The sequence below is a fragment of the Dipteris shenzhenensis genome, chromosome 25, assembly GCF_047967505.1.
Source record: "Dipteris shenzhenensis isolate YYH24624 ecotype China chromosome 25, Dip_SZ_1.0, whole genome shotgun sequence".
Lineage (NCBI taxonomy): Eukaryota > Viridiplantae > Streptophyta > Polypodiopsida > Gleicheniales > Dipteridaceae > Dipteris > Dipteris shenzhenensis.
Genome location: NC_141620.1, coordinates 8,152,903 through 8,177,126, shown reverse-complemented (window position 1 = coordinate 8,177,126; position 24,224 = coordinate 8,152,903). Strand labels below are relative to the sequence as shown.

The following is a 24,224-nucleotide window of genomic DNA, read 5'->3' as shown; positions in this document are numbered from 1 at the left end:
TGCAAGTCTTCCATGGACATCTTGGAAGGCTCCACAAGATCCTCTCGCACAATATGAAGCGTTCCAAAATCCGGGAGGTATGTTGAGCAACAATCTCATGGTGACATTAGAAACTATCTCTGAGGTTTTTCAATTGCCTTTGATTAGAAAGGAGATTGCATACAAGAAGGATGTCGATAATGAGATGCACAAGGAATTCGGACCACCTGAAATTATTTCTTTGTGAGTAATGTGCAAGATATTGGCTGCCGCCATCAACTGGTATGGTATTTAGAGAGAATGCAGCTTTTGGTGAAGCCCAACACAATCAGCTAAGATTCATATGCAGTACTCCGCATAGTAGAGAAGGGCACATGCATGAGTTGGGCTCACCTATTGCACACGTCTCATGGGGGAGATAGCAAAGAAAGATTTGACTACATCTAATGCACAGTCGAAGATTGCACCATTCATTATAGCATTGTTCGAATTTGCAGCACAAAATAAGGAAGAAGTGCCAAACGTCATTATACACTACAGAGAGGATCGGAAAAAGCACATGCATGATAGAACAGAGGAAGACAACAAAGAATCCAACAAATTAAAAGATGCAATTGTGTAAGATTTGCAAGCGGCTCAGTATTTTCAGGATGAGGCATTACAAGCAGTATTTGGTAAGTCCTTAGCAGATACACTCTGGGACACACCGCTGGCAAAGGAGGAGATGCCCCCTCAGTAAAACAGAACAGAAATCTACCAAAATTCTCAAGCTCAATCAACAAGCTAAAGCACAAATACTGAAGGAAACATGGCTTAAGCCTGAGGACGACGTGGCTCATTTGTTCCTTAACTCACCACCCAAGTCCCAATTTGAAAATTTGTCTCCAATCCGCAAGCTCGACTTGCTAGAAACTCTTGTGAAGGACAAACAGGCATTCACAGCAAACACAAAGGTGTCAAGCATGCAAGCTGGCAATGCCCTGCTCATACTCCAACATTATGTTGAACAATAGGAAGAACATGCTACACTGCAACAACAAGTCCAACAGCTCCAAAAAGAAAATGAGGGAGCACAGGAATTCATGATCAAGCATTCTGACATGCAGTAGCAACTTGCCAATGCACAGGCCAAACTTGCAGAACTTCAAGAAGAATATGCAAGGTCTATAGAGCAGTAGAGTAAACATATTGCAAAGCTGATAGCGTAGGTCAAGGTACAACAGGATTGCATGCCGACTATGATAGCATGGCTCCAAAAGATAAATTCTTTGTACAACTCGACCGTGTGGAAGCAAATTAAAATGACCTTCAAATCGAAAATCTTTTGTTACAGCAATAGCTTCATGCAATACAACATGTCGAACAACAACTCAAGGAAATGGCCGATGAGGTAGACGACGTGTTCCTTAGCAAATATGAATTTTGACTTGAAGAATCAGCTAGTCCAGACATCCCAAGAGATGTGGAATACCTTGAAGGGCAGACTCTTTACTATAGCAAAGCAACCATACGATGCTTCCGCATCGGTTGCATATGCCTATGAGGCCATGGCCTATGAGCTGGAGACTTTAAGGGCAAAAAAGGATGCCTAGAAAAAGTAGATGCCATTGGAGGACCCTCTTACAATCTTTGACACAGGGAAAGCATGAACTTCTGCAAATTTCAATGATCCTGCAGAATTCATGACACAGATTACTAAGCTTACAGCAGAACAGCTTGAGGGAGATGCCAGCACAGAAGTCATAACTACTCCTAGCCATTCCAGGTGCGCCAGGCCTAGCAGAACCAATGAACAGCCAAAAGTAGCAGAAGCACCACCGGAGTCTCGGGAAAAGAAAGAAGAAACTGAGGTTGTGGATCCAGTGTCACCCGGGAAACACTGATTGACCTTAATGCTTCACATACGTTCAAGGTGCACTTGAAGGAGTATTTTCAATAAAGAAGGGTTCGTGTCCCCGACTTTTAGAGAAAAAGCCTCTCCACCAGAAGTGCCAAGTGTTGAAGGCATAGCCTCCACCCACGTGGATACTGACCATGGGATAGGTTAAATACACCTCTGGTAAGAGGGAGTTATTAGAATAAGGTAGTGGGATCATTTTGTAACTATAGGGACAGTTGTAACTATCCCTAACAACGCTCCTTAGTGGCCTAATCTACCACATAATGTTTTTGACTATGACTATTAGATTTTCAAATTTATTGTTGCCTTACAATAGTCGGACTGACCTTGGATGGCTATAAAACCTTGTATCAACTCCTGTTGACAGTTTGAGTTGTTGAGTTGATGTATTCTCTGTCAAAACATAATATACAAGATGCATACTACCTTTTGCAAGATTTCCTCTTTGTCCTTTTTACATCTCGTGATAGTCTTTTGTAGTCCGATTACTCTCCAACTATACTCCGACTACTGGCACCTTGCTGTCAGGAGTGGAGATGTGTTTGTACTTTTTACTTATCTGAAGACACTCTGAATAGGATGCATGCCAAACTCCCTTTCAAGCCCTGAAACTCATATGGCATATGCTCCTACTTTGCAAGCACTGAATTGGGATCTAATATTCCACATGCATATCGATGCTTCAAAGTTCGCAATTGGGTGTGTGTTGGTTCAGCCCGAAGAGTATAATCTGGACTACCCCATATATTTTGTGAGCTGCCAACTCAATGATGCAGAGATAAACTATATTACCATGGAGAGGGAGAACCTCGCAATGGTCTACGCTATAAAGAAATTTTGCCACCATTTGTTGACAAACAAGTTTGTATTTTTTGTAGACCATCAACACGTCATGCGGTGGATTCTTATACTACTTGAATTCGATTTCACTGTGGTGATTCGCAAGGGACGATCACATTTTATGGTGGACCACATGTCCCAGATTTGCAACAGAGAGCCAGCAAAATTGGCATTGACAATGATTTCCTAGATGCCCCACTATTCCTCGTTGACCTAATACACCAAAATGGGCTTAGGAGGTCGGCCTGCCACCAAGTAGCATCGACGATGATCTCCAAGATGCCCCACTATTTTTTTAATAACCTACTACCAAAATGGGCTTAGGAGGTTGGCAATTTTTTGGCCAATGGGTTTTTGCAGGACAAGGCCCAAAAACTCATTAAGGACATGGCACCCTATCAATGATAGCTTGGTAGTTATACTGAATGGGTAAGGACGGCATAATGCACCATTCTACGTCCACAAATACGAGTTTGCTCACAATCTTGCCCAGATCCACTACATAACTCTTGGTTAACCCAAGTAGGGCACTCTCCTTGAATGCCGCTCTAACCCCCTACTTAAAAGCGAGATCATTGCGCAAACTCCATATGGCTAGCAAAATAGTAGCCCTTACATATTGCCAAAACACCAATAGGGTAGAGGGGATACCCTCCGTGTCTCCTAGAATCACCAACACTAATTGAGAACTGACCCATTGGGCCCATCTTTTTGACTACTTATGCAACCTTGCACACTCTTCTTGGTACAAGACAACCCCAAAGCAAATGCATAGTCTCTTCATACAACCACCCACATAGTGAGCAAAAGGGATTCGTGTTTGGCCATTTTTTCATTTGACCCCAGAGTGGTAGCAATTTGTGTGTCACCTTCCAAGTTAGGACGCTCGAGATTGCCCCTCCTGGCACCCATCATTGCATCTCAGGACTATTGAGGACACAAAACTTATTGGATTTCTCTCTTTTCTCTTCACTCATAATTCTTTCAATCCCTTTACCTTGGGGAACCTCCGCAACGACATGATCATCGTCCTTGGTGTTCCAAGCATGTGGCATATCAGGATCCATGGATGCAAGAAACTCCATGATGTATACTAATGATTCTTGTACAAGCCATCCCTCCACCATGCTTGCTTTGGGTCTAGCTTTTCGCCTTGCAAATCCCTTCAAAGTTTTCATAAACCATTCAAGGAAAAACATCCAATGACTATGAATGGTTCCTGGAATGGCAACCTCATCAACTACGTGTACAAGCAAGTGTTCCTGAGCCATCATAATGCTTGAGGGAAAGTGCTTCTCAAGCAAGCACATAGCTTCCATGGAGTCCACCTTAGCGCTCTCGATGCTTGATATAGATATCTCTTTTTGTGATATCCTCCTATTCCATGTGCACACACAAGATTCAATATTTTCTACCTTTCATTCAAAATTGTATGAAATATAATGAAGCTAATATGATAGTAAACATACTTGACAATGCCACTGACCTTGTATAGATAGCTTTCTAACATCTCCTGATAAGCATTCTCTCACTGTAAGTGGGAGGATAAACTACCCAAGTAACAAATTAATTATAATAATGTATCACAATCATATAAGTTATATGAAAGCATCACAATCTTAGTTCTACTAATAGCATTCAAGCTAACATGTATAATACCTATAAAACCTTGCGCCAATCACGAGACTTGAGGCCACTAAGCTTATTGTTCTTTGTAAATGCTCCCCTTAGGCTGTATCCCGTGGGTGTCCAAAAAGATGCAATGTCCACCTTGAGCCTTTAGTGCATGCTCTTGGGGCCACAAATGAGGCATCATACCCATCTCATGCAAGTCTTGTTGCACTCCCCTTGTGTCTTTGTCACCAAACCAAGTGTGCCCAAATAGAAGGCTCCACATTCCTGAAGATATGCATGGGATCCAGGAGATGATTGATTTGTAACTCACCCCAATATGGAAGCTCGTTAAAGATCGATTGGCATTCCATACCAGGAGGAGCTCAGATTGAGGAGCTGTAAAAATGAAAAATGTTTGAAATTTCATGATCTATGTAATGGTAGGCTTACAATTATAATTTTTATAGTTATAAAAGAGATAAATTAAAAATTTCAAGATGTATATGAGAGTTACAACTTCTCCCTAATTCATATTATGGTAGGAAGGAGTTCAATAGGGACCACATTTCCTTAAAAGTACTTAGGTTTGGAGAATTAGGAATATTTTGAAAATCCTCCATTGCCTTCCCATATTCGATAATGATTAGAGATTAATTTATGATCGATTATAATGGCTTCAAGTATGAGGTTTCCAATATCTTTTTCCTACTCATCTAAGGAATATGGTACACATAGTTATATGAGAGCTTCAAATATGGGATTGCTAAAGATTAGGAAAACTCTTTTAAATTAATTGAATTACCATAATCCTCAAAAGTGAGTATGGTAGGGAGGTAGCTATAGGAGTTTCTAAAGTGTTCACTATTTGTTCATATATAGATGATGTTCTCTAAAATTAGGGTTATAATGAAAAATAAGTAGGTATATGGTTCCATAAATGAGAAATTAAGAAAGAATTGTATATTCCTTTGATAAATATACTAGCATGGTGTCAAAAATTATTGCTCGGACTTTTCTGCTAGTAGGTTTTTGCTCGAAAACTGTGCATATCCCTCAAACTTGCATACAACAACTGAAGACCGAGTTTGACTTTTGGTTTTTATAATTCACCTTTTGAAGGGAGGGCCAACCCTATTTTCTCAGTCCTCTCCCTACCACTCTACTATCTTGTTCCTAGTATTACATTCTTCTTGGGCTGCATGGCTCCACGGAGTCTTGTACAAAACTTATGGTCGCATTGCACATATGTATATACAAGAGTTTACGGGAAGGCGTAAAATGTGACAATGTTAACCCAGACACTTAATATGGGTGGCCCCCTTCTTGCCGTTGATCCATCCGTAGTTACTGTCGATGATTGGACAAGGGAGTGGCGGTTGAGTACTTTTTGAGAGATGGGATAGAAAGGATGCTGCGGCTCTCAAAAATGAGTGTCAAACATATCTTCAAACGTGCAGATGTGATAGCGTGGAGCATGTGCAAAGCTTGATTATTTGCTTTAGGTTTGGGCCTTTATCCATGTCAAAAACTAGCTCATGTGTGATTTGAATTTGTTATTCTTTGACGAGTTGTCGATAGGTTGGATCATCATGAAGCAGACACATGTGACCATGACGAGGTCGAGAATGGCTTCATATTGCTCAATAAAGTGCTGCATATGATATATGAGAGCCGGGGCCGAAGGTGAAGCATGGGAAGTTATATAGGACATTACAATCATTCTCTTCTAATGATTAGAAGAAGTTCTACTTCCATTGATGACACAAAGGCATGTATGTTGGATGGGTTTACTGGTCATGGCTAGGAGAGCAATATACTTCCAACCCATTCAAAATTGGATGGGCTTGGATTGAGTGACAGCGGAGGACCTCTAAAATTGTGCTAGGTGTGATGGGGTTGAAAAGATTTGCCATACTATATGGAGTCCATCATGAGGCAGTTTAGCTAGAAGCAAAGGGGGCCCTCCACTGTGCGTGGTTCTAATGAGTGCGTGCATAGGTCAACCGACACTCACAGAAGTCATTTCAATTGTTTGTTCTGATGGCTATCGATGCTAGGCTCCTTGACCAGCTTGTAGCATGCAGCTTCCAGTTAATTGTTGGCTAAGTTGAAGTGCCCTTGTATGCTGGCTTGGAGTTGAGAGTGTAGAGCCTTAATCTGCTGGGTTTGCTCGGCTTGAACCTGTTCTACCATTTCACAATATTCCTAGAGTTGTTTGTCTAGGCCAGAATTTCGTCTCACTAGGCCGTCTCATCTTGCTTGTTCCACTAAGAAGTATGCTTCTTGAAGTGTTACAATGGCCGCTCAGTCTTGCCTAGCGGTTTCCTCAAGTTGTTGGCCCACCACTGGAATAAATGTGACTCGAGTGCGCTCCATTTGGAGGGCTTATTCCCTTTTTGTTGGCCGTGTCTTATCCTGCCTAGCTCTGTGGAAAGAGCAAGCTCCAGCTCATGGTTTCTTTCATAGATGTTTATGGTGGCTTGGGTGTTGTGCACCAAGACTCCTTGAAACACCATTCCATGTCCACTGTTTTCTTAGGGTCCCAGACCTTGAGTTGTTGGTACTTCACCAAGGCATAGTTAGTGGAGCAACAATAGCCCATTTCTTCTTGGAGATTGATCAAATCTGAGTTAATAGGGGCATGTGGTGGTCGCATTGCTTGCTTGCCTTTAATATTGTCAAATAGGCCCCTCAACCAGTTTAGTTGGCAAGAGGGGTTTGGGAGACTGAAGCCAAATGGTGTGCCAAAATCGAATAGTGAGTCGTTGTACAGTTGATCTTTCATGTCTTGCTAATGTTGCTACTATTGTTGTTGGTCTTGTTGCTGCCTTTGTTGTTTTTGCAATTCAGGCCCTCAGTGGGGGTCAATTGTACTTGACTGCTACCGCCTATAGCATCTGCGATCAAATTCACTCGAATGCTTGGGGTGGTTTGGGGTCGTTTCTCTGCTTGGCGGGCCACCATAATTCGGCCCCAAGTTGCTTCGGCTTTCACCTCTCATTGGGAGTCGTCTTTTTGGTTATCCCCTTGTGCTTGGCCACCATTGACAGGTTGGTATGGAGCTACTTGGCAGAGTGGCATCATAGCTCCTTGTAATAATCTGCCCAATTGGCTTTGAATTCATAAGGTTCCACTACGCGTAGGAGGAAGTTGGGTAGTATAATGTTGTGATGGTCTACCATCTTGACCCTGGCAAGAAATTGGAGCACACGGATGGGCTTGACGAGATAGGACTGTGTAACATCTTCAAAGGAGATTCCTCCTTTGTGTTTCTTGTTGTCCCACGCAACCACATGTTTGATGTGGCCCTTCAAGCCTCTCTTTTGGACGACGAATTCATCAATCATTGGAAGCTTGAAGACCGATCTGATAGTGTCTATAGTGAAGTGCGATTGAATCTCTTGTTCCAAGTTGTTGGTGAGGTGGGTGACATCGGTGTTGTTGCAGTAGTGGTCCACAAATTGGGCCATGAGTTTGGGCCCAGATAGTAGGGTAGCCTATTTGCCATTGTGGCAATGCCAATTGCTTCAAGGTGGGGAACCACCTCCGGGTTACATAGCAAGGTGCTGTGTGATAATCGAGCTTGAAGTAGGAGTCCAACGTTTCCTGCAAAGTTTTTCAGCTTTCATGCTGTATGCCGCTCCAAGCCTAGTCTCATCAAGTTTCTCAAGTTGAATTAGCCTTTCTAGGATGGCTTCTTCGTATATTCTTTCTTGAACGGCTACCCTTAGGCTCATTACTATGAATTCCATGGGCATCATTGCCTCTATCGCGAAAGCCAAGCTAAATAGGATGCAATTCATTGCTTTTTTATATGCGATGCAATATGCCCATAACGTAGCGGCGAGCTTATGCTCCCAGTCAATTCCATTGGCTTCTACCGTGCATATCGTAGTGTTACATAGGGTTTTGTAAGAGCTCTTGGCTTGGGGTAGTAAGTGGTGGACTTCCCATGAACTATTAGAAACTTACTCATAAGCATTTGTATGGTAGTGACTCCCTTGATTGCTAACAATTTCCGATATGCTATTTTCATACTAGAACTTAGTCGTTGCTCAAGCATCTACTTTCTTGGTTGCCTTGGCTTCTGCCCACGTGGTAAAATAGTCGATTTCCACGATAATATATCGGGCTTGTGTTCCCAAGTAGTCGGACTAATAGGTCTGATAAAATCGATGTCCCATTTCTTAAATGGTTGGTATGTAAGGATTCTTGTAAGGGGCATATAATCCTTCTTTTGGGGTATGGAAGCTCTTTGGCAAGGGTCGCAGTGCTTAGCAAAGTCAGCATTGTTTGTAAAGAGAGTAGGCCACCATAATCCAACTTGTAATACCTTGCAGGCCGCAAGCTCTCCTACAAAGTGCCCTCTTGCAATACTCAATTGGGCTTCTTCATGGGGGTTGAGTCTCAACGAACTTTTCGGCATAGCCAGCTTGGAACAATTTTGCAGTGCTCTTATTTTCTTTTAATTTTTATTTTAATAAAAAGGCGTTGGGCCAATTTAAAATGGCCTATGTCTCCAATCTTTATCCAATCTTCAGAGTTTAGCCGTGTTCCATTTCAAAAAGGAAGAACTACTCCCGCCTTCACGGCGATTTTGAACTCAGCTTTTGCTCCCTCGTCTCATCCCATTTTTCAAACGCTAAGCTCTGCTGTCCTGGGTGTGGCTCTTCACTGGCTGACCTTCAGGTGGCGTTTTTACGATGAAGCGTGCGTCCACTTTCAAACGAGCAGGACGAGATTCGCGAAGAGAAGCTCATCTGGTAAATCCCCCGACCTTTTACTGCTCTAAGAGGGGAAGAAAGCAATTGAGACAAAGGGAAGCCCGTTATTAGGATAGAGATATCTTTAACGTTTGGGATATTCAATTAGAGTGGATCTTGCCTTCCTTGTGGCGCCGGCCTTCAGCATAGACCTCGCAAAGTAAGCTGAGTTTCTTTGCCCCATTGGCCTTAGTACATGTGTTAGCTTCACACTCCTTTCCACATTCAACAACATCGAACGAAGACATTCGCCAAGCACCTTTGGCTGGGATGCTCATTCGGGCTCCGTCATCCCCTACATGGGTCGATAACTGATTTTTATCGTTCAACATGTATGAGTAATTCTCAGCAATAATGTTGAGGTCTTCCATAGATCAAATGATAGCTAACGATCACACAAGAACGTTAATCAAGAGGGCTGTATTCATCGTTTGTATTCAGTATAGACCAAAAGGGTGCAAGTGTCGCAATGACACTATTCTGTACAGAACTGCCCAATGAACGAATTATACGATTGGACCCTGTAATGTCTTAGATAGAATTATAACATCTCCAGCAAGCATCATAATGGAATGTTTTGCAGGAATGTCCTTAGCAAATGAGAACATCTTTCATAGACGTTTAATCTAGGGTTGAGAATGTCGCAAGGCAAGCTCAAAAACCCTCAAATGTAATCGTACATACAATGCACGTGGAACAGCTACGACTGCCAGCTCTGGGCATCTATAATTCATTTATCTGGTTGATGGTTTATGCCATGTGGTGCCTCTTTAAAGGCCTTGCCATATTTACGTATGAAAATTTCTTTGCTTTTTGTGGGTTCAGAAAGAGAATGAAAAACTTGGGCCACCTGAGAAAAAGAGGAAGCTGAGTGGCCGAATAACTCGTGGGTCAGAAGCAATAAGTCAAGTTCAAGAGGTGTTGTGTCCCTTGAATGGTCAAGCAGATTCTTGCGAGTTACGTCAAGAGGTCCCTGCGCAAATTACATCTTTACAAGTTAATAGCAAAGGGGAGTGGGAGGAAGGTAGAATGGCGAGTGAATATGTCGATGCCCTCCTTTGTACCAAGATCCTAGGGAAGTCTAAATTTGACTTGAAGGTAACTGCTCTTATCCCTTCAATGTGATCTTTCATAGTGATCATTTACTTTATTATGAAAATGGTTTGCTCAATCGCGCTTAGCAACAGCTACGTGACTTTATTCTTGCTTCACAGGGCAAAAATGAGCAGATGACGGAACATATAAAACAGCTACGTTCATGTATTCGCCAGTTTCTTCAGGTAGAGACTGCGTATCTCATGCAGGTTGAACAATTGCAAAATCAACTGAAAGAAGAGAGACAGGCTTGGGAGCTTTCTGGTACAATATCAATTTCGTACAGCAACTATTTTAGTAAAATCAGAAGTCATTTTTGGGCATCCTTGAAAACATGTCGCTTGTTAATAAAAGCATGCTGATCAACAAGTGTCTATCAGAGGCATCCATGAAAACAAATCAGAACAACCTGGCTGCTGGTTTGTCAGAAGCACAGGAAAAATATAAGGCTCTGGAAGAAGGGCTTGCTGCAGCCAAAGAGGAGAAACAAGTACGTACACTTTTGGCTGGTTCTGTTCTCCTTTGAACAAACATTTTATAAGGGTAATGTATTCTGTCAATTGCCAACAGACATCTCTCCTAGCACGTGAGAAAGACAGCATGGCTTTGGAGGCAGCTCGCAATGAATGCACAAAATTTCGTGTTGAAGTAGAGAGGATGAAAATGGATTCCATGGCTGCTGATGAGAAGGTGATGCAATGTTCTATAGGTTGTTTTAAAGCCTGCATTCAAATGTCCATACTAGGAAACGATAAATAGTTGACATACCATAGTTTATTGCAAGGACCCACTTTTTAGTTGATTTTACTTGTGTTTGTCTGTAACAAGAACTTTTAAGTATTGGATTTTTACATCTCCTAGATCAAGAGTTTGCAAGACATCAACAAAAGGCTCTCGGATTACAATACAAGCCTGCAACATTATAACTGCAAATTACAAAAGGATGCATCTAATGCGACAGAGGAAAATTGCAAAACACAGCAGGAAAAGCTGGCAATTCTTGAAACGTTGAGTGCTGTTCGAGGTAGTGCTGCTGCTTTGCAAACACAGCTTGATACAGCAAAGGTTTGTTTTTCGAACTTGTGGGTTCCTCTTTGCTAACTTAAACTAGGCTGTAAAAGCTCATGCATTGGTTGTTCTCTTCTAATGCAAGTCTTCATCTTCACATACACTTGTGAATGATCTTATGTCCTTATTCCAAGAGAGGAAGCTATTAGGGTTTACATAGTTCATCAAGAACACTTAAAATATGAATAATGTGATAAGCGTTGTGTTACTGGCAGTCAATTGCTGAACTTTTATGTAGAATCTGAAGGATTAGTTTTCCAAATCTTGCAGAATACTGTTCAGGAAGAAAAGAAGCAGAAAGCCATTTTGACCAAGGAGCTTGAACGATTGCACATGGAAGTACAGCATTCTATGAAAGAGAGAGATCAGTATTATAGTCGGATGCAGGCATTGGTCGAAGAGAATAACAGGTTTAAGGATTTTACTGGGAAGTCTGCATCTGAGCTTGAAACAGTTACAAGCAAAGCTGTGGCTTTGGAGGTATGCGGTCTATGCTTGCCAACTTGAAAGGAAATTGCATGCAACCATGACTGGATCTTTCTTTTGTGCACGAAATATTCTAGTGCTGTCTGTCTGTCAGTTAAATCAGGCACAACTCTATTTACGAATTTGATGTAGCTGCCTGATTTTTGCAGGAAAGTCATAATTTGCAAGCAGAACAAATCAGAAGCCTTCGGCAACAGCTTGAAACATCAAATTTGAAACTGCAGGTTATGCACTCAAGAAACTAGGGCACTGCCATTTCAAAATTCTTACTAACTTGTCTCTCAGATGCCTGTTTGCAGATGCTCGAAACAAAAAATATAGGGCCTGTCTGCTTTCCTCTCTGAGCTGTGACAGAAACTCAGTCTGAAGGCCATTCTATGAATATGTGCTTGAGTGTTTCTGAATGGATTGGTTATGCCTGTGTGTATGTATGTGTATGTATGATATGCATTGGTTTCCACCTGTGGTTGATGATAGCAGTGCAATGTCATGGTAGCTAGTACCTGTTATGTATGATTGCATTGATTGTCTTTTAGGGTAGACTATGAAGAGTTCTTAAGAACTGCATTATTTGTGTTGCTATTACGTGGTGAATTTGGGCATGTTCTTGGTTTATCTTGATGTATGCAGTCTGCTCTTTGCCTACAATGCAGGGTGCCGCTCCTAACTTTTTCTCTTCTCTCTTCTGGCAAAAGATGTCAGAGTTCTGCGTTCCTTTCTCATTTCATGCCTTTGAAATGTTCAGACTTCAGAATTTGCAATGGAAATGTATAGAAAAACTGAGGCTGAGCATGCTGGGAAGTTGGAAGAGTTACAACATCGGCTACTTGAAGCAGAGCAGCGTTTGAATGAAGGGGAGATAATACGTCGCAAACTGCATAATACAATCCAGGTAAAGTTTAATGAGGTTTGTTTGTCGTGCACGTCCCTTTGTTTGTTTTGTATTTATTTGTTTGTTTGTTATTTTTGGGTGGGGGGGCATTCCTCAAGTTCAGACTCAACCTTCCTGCCTCTTGTATTTTTTGATATTAATAATGTAGGTTAGACCATTGCAATCGGTTTAATATAATCAAGGCTTGTAAAAACGAAACATGTCTTTTCGGAAGTGCGATCCAATATGTTTCATAGGGTTATCTTGGCATGCAAAAGACAGTAGATGAGCTAAACCATGTTTAGAAATCTAGAGCCTTTTGTCTAGTGCCCAATGTTCTATTAGAAGAAATGAAATCCTACCAGAGGCTATCCCACAGCGGAAGATTGATAGGTTAGCTCAGGAATTACACGCGGAAGTGTTTCACTATGGAATCAAGCTTCATCAATTGTGTGTACTTCACAACCATTCATGTGTGCAGACTATCAAATAGACTCTGCTCAAAGACAATATAGAAGCAACTTCTATATATTTTCGTCCGTCCACAAATTGGACAAGATACAATACCAAAAAGGTTCTGCTACTATATGCCTGGCACCTCTATATCTCTGAGCCCTCGTGGTCCACTTAGCGTATGCAGACGCTCTATCCAAAGGATCCCTTCCACCTTGCTGTCCGGAAAGCCAGCCTAGGTGGGCTACCACTCTGAGCTAAGTCTGCAGGTCTTTCAGCTTGTTTCACCTGCTGGTAATAGGCCCAATTGCTGCTGGTCTTCCTGCTCCTTTCTGCTCTTTTGTGGCTGCAACAAGTGATGAGTTATGAGCCCAAATGGCTCCTCTTATATAGGCCCCAAGGGCCCTTCAAAAAGGGGAATAAGTGCTGCTTTGCTTGCTCAGTATGTCTTCCTTTTGTTTTTCAAAAAAGTTTTTGTTACCTCTTTTTTCTTCTCTTTCGTTCTCTTTTATTTTGTGTAGATTTTTGGACTTTAGAACAACAAAAAATCTAAATTTGTATGATTGGATATATTCCAGTCTCACAAAGGTATATTTTTGTTATGCATTGACATTGACATAAAAACTTACTATCTGATCAAGTTTTATTGGATTTTCAGGAGCTTAAAGGCAACATTCGAGTTTTTTGTAGGGTACGACCTTTGCTTGTAGAGGATGAAGACTTGGAGCAAGTTCATCCTGTTGTGCAATACCCTCAATTTGGGGAGCTAGTTGGTCGGGGGATTGATCTTGTTCAAGTAGAAGGTACACGATTACTTTTGAGTCCTTGATTTGCTTCTTATATTTACTTTGGAATACAAGTCAAGCTGTCGAGATGTGTGAATATGTTAGTACCACCTTTAAACATTGGATTCTAAATTTGAGTATAACTAAAGCTACATATCGAAGTAATGTCGGGATGATGGATTAAACTGCAGGGCAGCAATATTCATTTTCTTTTGACAAGGTTTTTGGGCCTGAGATAACACAAGAGAATGTGTTCGAGGAGATTTCTCAACTCGTTCAAAGTGCCTTGGATGGATACAAGGTGGCTTCTCATTGACTTCCTATAAGCTCTATTTATTTTTTCCCTTTAGCGAATTTACAAGGTTGATTTGTTTGCTTGTTTGTTTTTATTTGGGGGGGGGGGGCTAGCTATACTAATCCATTATGTATAGGGGAAAGGGCCGAGGGAGGACTTTCCCAGGACGAAAGTCCGACCCTGGCCCTTTCCCCACGTGAAGGGCCCACGGGAGGGGCTGGAAAATGGTAGTCGGAAGTTTTTTATTGGTCTGTGAGGAAAGGGGCGCTGATTTCTTCTTATTCAAAATGGTGAGCTGATTTTTCATAAGGATGTATCATGTTAAATTCCCTCTATGAAAGGTGCTTGATTGCAAGGTGGAGATTCATCCTCCACCGACCGGGGACCTTTTGTTTCGGGTATACCCTCGGTATAATAATGACAACTTAACAGGGATCGCTCAAGTATACCGGTACTCACCTCTCGGCAAGCCTTAATCCCGTAGGATATACAGAGCTGAATACGGGAGAACGTCCTTTTGTTGACATTATTGCTAGTATTCGATACCGGGTCATGCATAGCATTACTATACCTGCTCCGTCTATTGCAAGTTGGTTATTCGTCAGTACAGGTTTGACTTATGACGTTTTTGGAAGTCCCCTTGATGTGAAGCTTACTAGATAAATTGTCATCATCTATCATCTCATGTCGATAAAGCTTAGCATAGTGTCCTTTGACCCTTGTATCTTAGGATGAATTTGAAAATCACCATCTTAATATTGACGCCCTAGGTTTGGCAATGAACACTGCATAGCTTAATTTGCGGTCGAGACGACGAAGGACCCCAAAGTATGGTATTTGAGTGAAGTTGCGGCCCTAGAATTTCAGTCTGAATATTGATCACAAAATGAATTTCAGTTTGTCTGAATTCCTAATACCCACGTGTGCAGAGTATATCACCCATGTAGGGTATAATTTCAAGCTTAAAAGACCTGATCTGAAGGGTCATGATGCTACTCCCAATCTCTTTGTATATACCGAAACATTTGACATGTTATACGTTGCTTGTTAGGCTCACACTTTTTCGGCTTTTCATTTTGTACTTTTGTGAGTCTCTTCATATGATATGCTACTTTGTCCTTGGAAGGACAATGATCCATCTCTATCTCCTCATTTTATAGGTACTGGGTTTCAATATGCCCGGTTCTTAGTACACTCATTGGCCATGTTGATTGAGATAATAAGACTAAGAGTCCTCTATGGCCTTAGTACATCTTGATTACTAATTTCGCCAAGCTGACTTAGACTACCATTTATCTCGAATGTGGAGTAGTCTTCAAGGCTCATCCTTCATTGCTCGAGCTAGGAAAGCTTCTTTCATGAAGGGGCAGGCTTACAAAGGACTCTTCTTTTCACACACCCATAAGCTCCTCATGGCACTTGTAAACACATTTGATTGGTTGTGACATTTCGTTTTCAGCTAGATTATGTGTAATTAACCCTTGAGATGATGTTGATCACATGAGTTATTCCTAGTATTATGGTAGTTGGTCATACTTACAAAGTCTTTATTCCAAGAAAAAAAGAAATGAAAACAAGTGGACACTATGGACGGTCACTAGTTGGTTGTAAAATGGTGGCATCAATTGTCTCAATATCATCATGCATGGCTAGCTTGAGTCATTCAATTGAAGTATACATCTTTTCGCTTATTCAATACATTCACTAATGGCATTAGTGGGTAAGCCTTAAAAGACTTTGCTCTAGCTACCTATATCAAGTGATGTGGGATATATCATGGGATTAGATCACCAGCCTTATGGTGGTTTTGGAAAGTCAAATGAATCATTATTGATTCTTCTCTTAAGTTTTGCGCTATTGTACTGATGGTCAAAGAAAGAAGGAATAAAAAGAGGGGATTGTAGTAGGAGACACAGAGAGAGAGAGAGAGAGAGAGAGAGAGAGAGAGAGAGAGAGAGAGAGAGATTGACGTCCACAGGAGACCTCGCGGGTCTATGGGACAAAATGCACAACAAAATCATCAAGATCAGTTAGAGGTTGAGAGTTTAAGGGGGAGTATAGCATCTCAGCCCCAAATTATTATAGCATAATCGCATTCAATTAGAGAGAGAACAATTATAATTGCATCAATAAATCTAAATTTTTCTTTAAGAATTTGCTCAAAGCAAACATGAAATGTATCAAGTTGAATATGCACTACAAAACTTATGAAAATTATATTACTGAAGTATCTTCAAAGTATAAGTTGGTTAAATATTCTTTGAAAAAAAAAATAAGTTGGTTAAAAAAAGGTTGCATAGACCTTACCACAAAGAAAGTTGAGAGAGATCAAGGTAAGAAAGATTACCAAACACTCTTGAGGCCCCAAGAAGATACCTCAATAAATAATTATACTCTTTACCTTTCCATCAAGAACAATGACAACAAACATATCATCAATGGCTAATGTCATGTGAAGTTTGATGATGTAGAGGATCATATGATCAAGAGTCCTATTTCTTGTCAAGCAATTACAAGTATCCTTCGTAACAGAACACCTCTTTACCTTCTTGCCTTTTCTTTGATTGGTTTATAAGACTGATGAGCTGTTAATGCTTTGCTATGTGGGAGACAAGTTGGCAACCTTTGTAGGGACTTAGGTTGCTATGCATATTTCGAGAATAAGGTCATCAACAATGGACATAGAAATGTTGGTCAAGTTTTAGAGCTGACAAAGTGTCTCCTTAGGTGGCCATCGTAGCACTAATAATTATTGGATGAGTGTGTGCAAGCTATGTGGAATGCTTGCCTATACTAGCCTCCTCAACTTGAAATTTCATACTATATAGCAGTAGGAATTGAAAAGTTAATAGTGCTATAATAGAGTGTTAAGATGACTCAAAAGTCATGTCTCATGACTTAGGTTTGAAATTAGTGTCAACCGGAAAAATAAATAGAGTCAAGTAATAAAGATTAATATGTTTGGAGTTCGGATTTTGATGACTTAAAAGATAGATGAGTCACTAGATTTAAATTCCTTGTTTATAATAGTGTTATCCTTACTATCATATTGTGACTCCACTACCTTCTCAATGTCCTCTTAGTAACTTCTCATCTAGCAAGACCAACTCATCATTCAAAAAGTGTGAAGTATTGACTCTTTTTTTTATGTTTTAAAGAGAACAAGTTCTTAATCCGTCTTAAGATCCTCAAATAGCGTGTCCACGTCCTTGTGCATGATCTCTGCTTATGCCTTTGTCTCTCAATGCTATACCTACAGCTTAATGGCTCGAACGAGTGATGCATATAGGATTCATAGAGATTGACATGAAAGTTAAAGAAAGGAGTTGAGTCTTCGGGTGGTTTTTGACTAAAACAATGGAGTGGTGATTCTCAATGCTTTCAACTTCTTTTGCTATGCAAATGATGAAGAGTACAATATCTTGAAGCTGTTATGTGCACTTCCAATTGTGAGAAGGGTGATTCTTGAATGCATGTATACGCAATGTTTTCACAGTACTAGTTGGTCACTTATTTTTGAAGATTTGGTTGAGGATCACATTGTGGAGAATGGTCTTAAGCTTCTTATGGATCTATGTGTGTATCTACTCCTCATCGTCTTGTAACGGAGCATAAGCGTATAGCTTATTGACGTCAATCTTTGTGGGATCTACTTGCAAGTGGGTTCCAAGTTTGAAGTTACAACCTTGGTTGCATATTCGATTTTATTTACATAATATCTCAAGTGAGATGTTACAGGTTAAAATTATAACCTATTAGTGCTCACTATTCTTGCATTAGGCCATCTAATGTCTTTAACTTTCTAATTGGTTTCAACTTGGCACGCTAGTATATTAGTTGCTTAAGTCGGCACTCTTGTTTCTTATCTTCCTATGAAGAGCTTCACTCTAACATGTCCCCGTAGAGTACCCCTATTGCCATGGAATTGATCAACCTGCTTAGCAACCATATTATAAATTACAATAATAAGTATTGAAGAGCAAACATATACTGCATAAATAATTGAAGATCGGATTCACTCTTGATAAAATCAAAAGAGCGTAAGCTCGTAAATTGGGAATTGGAGTAGTTGTACGTCTCTTGCTATTCAATGAGTTTCATACATATCTCCTTTCTTCTTGAAGTGGATCTAGAGAAGAAAATGCTCACGTTGTTCAAGTATCGGGCTGTATCTCCAATTGCACGTTCTCAATGTAGACCGTGCATCTTGGTCTTGGATACAACATATTTGCAACTCCATGGATAGGCCTTCACATCCATGTGTACCTAATCTCAACAAGGTTTCTTATCTTAGTACCTATTAGCATCGATGTAACCACCATGTCTCAATGGTTTTATCAAAAAAATTTGTTGACACTATCTAAATAGATATTTTGATGGTTAAGGTTTTTAATATTGCAGCCTACATTTGCCATTCAACATTGTCAAGTCACAATGTATAAGATTTGAAACTTTTCAATATCAATAAAGTTTAAACTTGAAACGTATTACAATTCAGTATAAGGTGAAACAACGCTAACCTCAAAGGTGTGAGTGCTTCACATGCTTCTACGAAGGCTTGCAACTAATCCATAAAGTGAGTAACAAGACTAATAGTGCTCCCCTTCATATTAGATATTGACATGACAACAAAGAGAGGATGGAGGGCTTTCACTATGGCTGCACAACTGGTTGTCAAAGAGCTGGATGTAAGGCAAGAGGATGTTTGATACAATGTATTTCTAACACTAGAATCGTGAGGGAAAACACTAGAACGAAACTTTTCCATTCCTCCTTGATGGGATCAACAGCTCTATTGATTCTATGTGTCTATAGGCTCCACAACTGCAGCTACTATACATCACTCTCTTCCACTGTGGAGTTAGTCACACGTTAAAAGCAAAACTCCATTCAATGGTTGTCTTGCCAATCTCAATATAGGATGCGTTGCTGCTCCTTTTGCAAGTCTTTGCTATAGTGCCATCTTTCCCCACACTAATAGCCATGGTGTTTCTAGATGAAGATGGCGCTGGAGGAGAGCTAGGCTGAGGAACTGTTCTAGCGCTCCTCAACAACTGCCACTATGACTGCCACCAAGACTAGATACATGTCATAGAGTTTGGGAAAGACTCTCCATAATAGTTGCATGTACTCTCCTCTCCTCTGCACTTGGTCCAGTTAAAGGATTTGGGTTAATGATAGCTGTGTGGGTGGTCCAAAGAGGATTCACGTGTTTAGGCATGCTGCTAACAGCTGTTCATACTTGAATTGCAATACAAAAGAGGGAATATCCAACCAGCTCTCATTGTTTAAGTTTGAAAGTTTGAACTTATGTTAAAAATAACGTATGGCTTGCCCAAAGAGCAATCAGGCATGATACATGATAGTGGCTGCTGTTCAATCTTCAAACATACTGCATTAAAATATAAAAAGAGAGCAATCATTACAGTCATCTACAGGCTGCTTTCCACGTTTGGAAGGCAGTTGAATTCAAGGTAAGGGCCAAACGCATGCACGAATTGCAAATAAAACTGAAGTGTGAAGTAGAAATACAAGGCAGCAAGCTGCAAGAGTCAAGAATGCCGAACGCTGGTAGCTGCACAGCTTGCTGTCCAGACCCCATGTGATCACAATTCACAGTTTTCCACATTAAGTGGCTGTTCCAAGGTTGCCGAAGTTGCTTTCATGGCTGTGCTGTTGACCTGGGTCCTATCCAAACTGTCAGTGGCTTTCTTGGCTGTGCTGTTGACTTTGGCTGCCGTACCTATTCATCAAATGCTTGGCACGTTATCTGTTAAAGATGCTGAAGGGGTATGCGTTCGATGATGCAGTAGGTTGCTGGAGCTTTTGTTCTCCAGCAGCAGGACGCCACAATGGATTGCTTGATCATCAAGTGGTCACACTTAATACAAAATAGCCTTTAAAAGCTCAAAAATCAAGATAAATACAAATGAGCTGTACCGGTATGACTAGACTTCAAGAATTATAATTTTATGGTCGATTTTGTGAACCTAACATGTTTAAGAACACCCTTGGATTCAGAGCATTTCTCGAAATAAAAATAACTGTTTGGAAATTTTCATACCCCACTTGATTTCGACACTTAATTGCATGCAGTTATGACTTGATTTTCAGCTTTCTTAAGAGGTGATCAAACTTTGTTCTTGCATTTGCAATAGACATTTAATTTGCTCAAAATGTGCAGGTTTGCATCTTTGCGTACGGACAAACAGGATCAGGGAAGACATATACTATGCTTGGTCAACCAGATCAACCTGATCATAAAGGTCTTATACCAAGGTCATTGGAGCAGATTTTCAAATCAAGCCAGTCCCTTCAAAATCAAGGGTGGAAATTTAAAATGCAGGTTAGGCAGACTTTCCCTTGCATTGTGTGATGGTCTCATGCCAAGTCTCTGGAGTTTACCTCTTGGAAGACATTTCAAAATTTTTTTTCTAATGTCTTCATCTGGACTTCGCTGTTTCAAATTTTGAATCATCTAGACATGGGTTTCATTCATGCTCATCCCTTCACTTAGCTAGCTTTAGCCAATATTGACACATTTTCATTGTCGAAACTAAGCTGGTTGTTTCTCATTTTTTCCTTCAGGCATCGATGCTTGAAATATACAACGAGACCATAAGAGACCTCTTAATTCCTAAATTGGATGCAGTACGGAATGATTCTGGTGCTGGTGCCAAAGTTCATGTGGTAAAACATGATTCCTTAGGCAACACGTTTGTATCTGACCTTACTCTAGTTGAGGTCACAAGTTGGAAGGAGGTTTCAACCCTTTTGAATCAAGCAGCTCAGAGCAGGTTTGTTCCTATTATTGTGTTTATTTAGACTTGCTGTTTTAGCTAATCCTTGTTTTTCCCCGCAATTCTACTTTCTTTACTTATGTTGGACTTTTCAAGTTCTATGTGCAAGAGATTGACGTTGCCAATTTTCAATGTCACGTTGCCAACTTGTGACTTTAATTGTGGCTTTGCCCTTTTCTCAATTCTTGTGTTTATTTAGACTTGCTGTTTTAGCTAATCCTTGTTCTTTCCCGCAATTCTACTTTCTTTTCTTATGTTGGACTTTTCAAGTTCTCTGCGCAAAGATTGACGTTGCCAACTTATTTCTTACTTTAAATCATTACAGAACGGTTGGACGAACTGCAATGAATGAACAGTCATCTAGGAGCCATTGTGTCTTTACTTTGCGCATAGCTGGGGTAAATGAGGTATAGTTGCTATCACTCCATTGTCCGTTTTAAAGAACCCTCTTGTATCTACAAAATATACCCACAGCAGATATAATGTCGTCAAACAGAGTACAGAGCAGCAGGTGCATGGAGTGTTGAATCTTGTAGATCTGGCTGGAAGTGAAAGATTATCCCGCAGTGGTGCTACTGGAGAACGCTTGAAAGAAACTCAGGTTTTGGCTCTTTGCCAGTAGTTTGGCGTAGTACATCTGAACTGCAATGGTCTTTCGGGTAATCGAAGTTGCATAGCTGAAGAATAAGCCGGCGAGTAGTCTTCCACCTGCTTTTTCTTGCCCGTCAAAATATTAAAGATTTGTAGCCATGAATGAGCTCGAGGCAAATTTGTAATCTTTTGTGCTGGCAGGCCATTAACAAGAGCCTATCCTGCTTAGGAGATGTCATACTTTCGATTGCGAACAAGGAGCAGCATATACCATACAGGAACTCGAAATTAACGTACTTACTTCAGGTCTGGTAGAATCAAGAGTTTCTGCTTTAACAACATGCTATCATTGGTATAAGTGTGAATGTATACGCTTATTTTTTTAATACCACATAAAATCCATCAAATTTAGTCAATATAAGTGTAGCTTTTCACAAGTTGTGGACACAAATCTCAGATGATTGAGTTCTGTTATTCATGTACTGGGCAGCCCTGCCTCGGTGGTGACTCAAAGACACTGATGTTTGTGAACATCTCACCGGATTCTAAATCATTCAATGAGTCCTTGTGCTCATTGAGGTTTGCTGCCAAAGTGAATGCCTGTGAGATTGGAGTTCCCAGGCGGCAAACATATACCCGTGGTGCAGAAACTCGATTAAGCAGCAGCTAGAGATTAGATTTGTGGTTTGCTACCATCAGCTTCTGAGGTGCTGTTGGGTTAACATGTAACGCTGCTCTTGGTCATCTTATTCTAACTTGAGCAGGTTTGGACATGGCTGTTTCTGTTATCAGTTATACACTATGATTTTGTTTCCTATAAGATTTCGATATTTATAGTGTGATTTTATCCATGTAGGACACAGTCGATGGCATTGGACTTTTCACTTATTTAAATTCGAGAAAAACTAACGAACCTCGTCTGAGCCTGCTTTGTTCGGATTGGGTACTTGGACTTCATTCCAGCTAGTGACAAGACATTTTATCCAATTACTAATTGAAAGATGCAGCCTTCTTTTCTTGGATGTGAGATAACTGTAAAACAGAATAGTACCCTCTGTCAAGAGGTTGCTAACTTGCTTTGTTGAACGGTAGCCTTTGTTTGCAGACAATTTTATCTGGGCAGGTGAGTTCTGCCGTTGATAGTTGCGATTTCAAAATGTTGCACACACTTGGAGGTTCAAACATCCTTGAAATGCCAGAGGCGGAAAGAATATGTCCTCCATTCCAAAACCGTTTACTTAATTTAGCTATAGGAGTAGGTAACTAACATGGAGCTCTTTGCTGATCCTTGAGTTCATTGCAAGAGTAGGTATGAAGTATATAATGTTTTGTGCTGCGCTTGTGGTAGCTTTGAATATTGTGTAGTGAGACCATTTTGGACTCCTAATCGCGCACATAGTGAAACCAAAGCTTATGTATCGTTCAACACTTACAATACATTAACTTGTAGATTTTGATAAAAAAGAGTAATAAAGCTTGATGATTGCAATGAAGAGTCTTGAAAATTAATTATGAAATTTGAAGTATAGCATAGAGATTGATCGTTACACTATGCTATGACTTGGGATTAAAGGCAACGAAACTTGAAGTTAGATAATCTTGGCTTTAGTTATTTTGAGAGGGAGGGGAGGGGGGAAGGGAAGGGAAGGCGAATAAATAAGGATGTCCTATTTATGAGAATAAGGATTTCAAACCCTTTTACTATATTTCTTTCACATCTTCATGTAGCCTAGTGGAAAGACTCTAGAGTGGATCAAGAAATGAAATTTTGAAGCCATCTCTTTGGCTTTGGCTTGATTTGTCTTTTTATCTATGAAATCATATGGATTTCTAGATCGAAAAATAAAGGCCTTCATAATTACATCTCTCCCTAGGAGGTGATAAATGGAATAATTTTTTGAGATTAAAGGTTGGTATGTGGGAAATATAGGTGAACAAACTAGCAGATGGACTAGGTGAAAGCCATAAGGAGTTTACTTGGTCTTAAATGCCATGTGAAATATGTAGCTCTGTGCATACCCTATGTATTCTTTAATGCCAAGAGCGAGTCTACCTTATTTGGTACATACTCCATTTCTCTTTCCTCCATCTTTACTATCATCATTTTAGCAATACATTAAGAAGTATGCCATAAAAGTCAAGCATCTTTTAGAACCATTAGATGTTGATACTTTTAGATTGTTCAATAAGAAGTATATTGTCATATAAGCATTTGCAAAGATAAGTTAAAAGTTGTATAATTCTTAAAATTGTGTATGATGTTTGTATACTTAATCGTCTCTCTCTCTCTCTCTCTTTCTCTCTCTCTCTCTCTCTCTCTCTCACATATATCTTGTAGCCCATCAAAGAGCCACCACGGTGTTGGGGTTCGGCTTTTGAGTTTTAGCTCATAGTTTTTCAATTTTGTTTTGAGCTCTTTAGCTTAGCATAGCATCTAGTAAGGGCCCTAGCATTGCCTTTGCTTCAGCTCATTGAGGCTTGTATGAGCTTATTCTCTTGGTGTACTTTGGCTTGCAAGGCCTCTCAAGGATGTAAATATATATATTTTTTCTCTTTGCAACCTCTTGAGCTCTCCATGTTCCTTGTTATACTCTTGTGCAACAAAAACATACTTGGAATGGAATTGAAACATAGTAGGAAACACATCAAAGCAACAAAAATAAGTACTCGTCATGCACAATTTA

General features: G+C 40.3%; 1 protein-coding gene across 2 annotated transcripts; it reads left to right on the top strand.

The window, feature by feature from the left end:
• The first annotated feature begins 8,881 nt into the window (after positions 1-8,881).
• LOC147885399 (kinesin-like protein KIN-14N) lies at positions 8,882-22,815 on the top strand. 2 transcript variants are annotated; one of them, XR_015543403.1, is made up of 18 exons: positions 8,882-9,096; positions 9,922-10,194; positions 10,311-10,455; positions 10,572-10,681; positions 10,762-10,881; positions 11,053-11,256; positions 11,530-11,739; positions 11,895-11,969; positions 12,491-12,637; positions 13,728-13,872; positions 14,046-14,155; positions 20,334-20,495; positions 20,738-20,946; positions 21,275-21,356; positions 21,446-21,550; positions 21,742-21,846; positions 22,031-22,304; positions 22,397-22,815. XR_015543403.1 is itself a non-coding variant. In XM_087396126.1 (17 exons), the coding sequence occupies exons 1-17, from the start codon at positions 9,037-9,039 to the stop codon at positions 22,208-22,210; spliced, it is 2,442 nt and encodes an 813-aa protein (XP_087252252.1). In that variant the 5' UTR covers positions 8,882-9,036; the 3' UTR covers positions 22,211-22,815. The 2 variants fall into 2 exon arrangements, 1 of the variants encoding a protein (XP_087252252.1); XM_087396126.1 differs by having other exon boundaries at positions 22,031-22,815.
• Positions 22,816-24,224: the final 1,409 nt, after the last annotated feature.

What these genes read in the sequence shown, in the direction of transcription:
- LOC147885399 (XM_087396126.1), top strand. Translation starts at nt 9,037, where the DNA reads ATGAAGCGTGCGTCCACTTTCAAACGAGCAGGACGAGATTCGCGAAGA. An exon ending in AGTCTAAATTTGACTTGAAG is followed by an intron (nt 10,195 to 10,310) that starts GTAACTGCTCTT and finishes CTTGCTTCACAG; the next exon opens with GGCAAAAATGAGCAGATGAC. An exon ending in GTGCCTTGGATGGATACAAG is followed by an intron (nt 14,156 to 20,333) that starts GTGGCTTCTCAT and finishes CAAAATGTGCAG; the next exon opens with GTTTGCATCTTTGCGTACGG.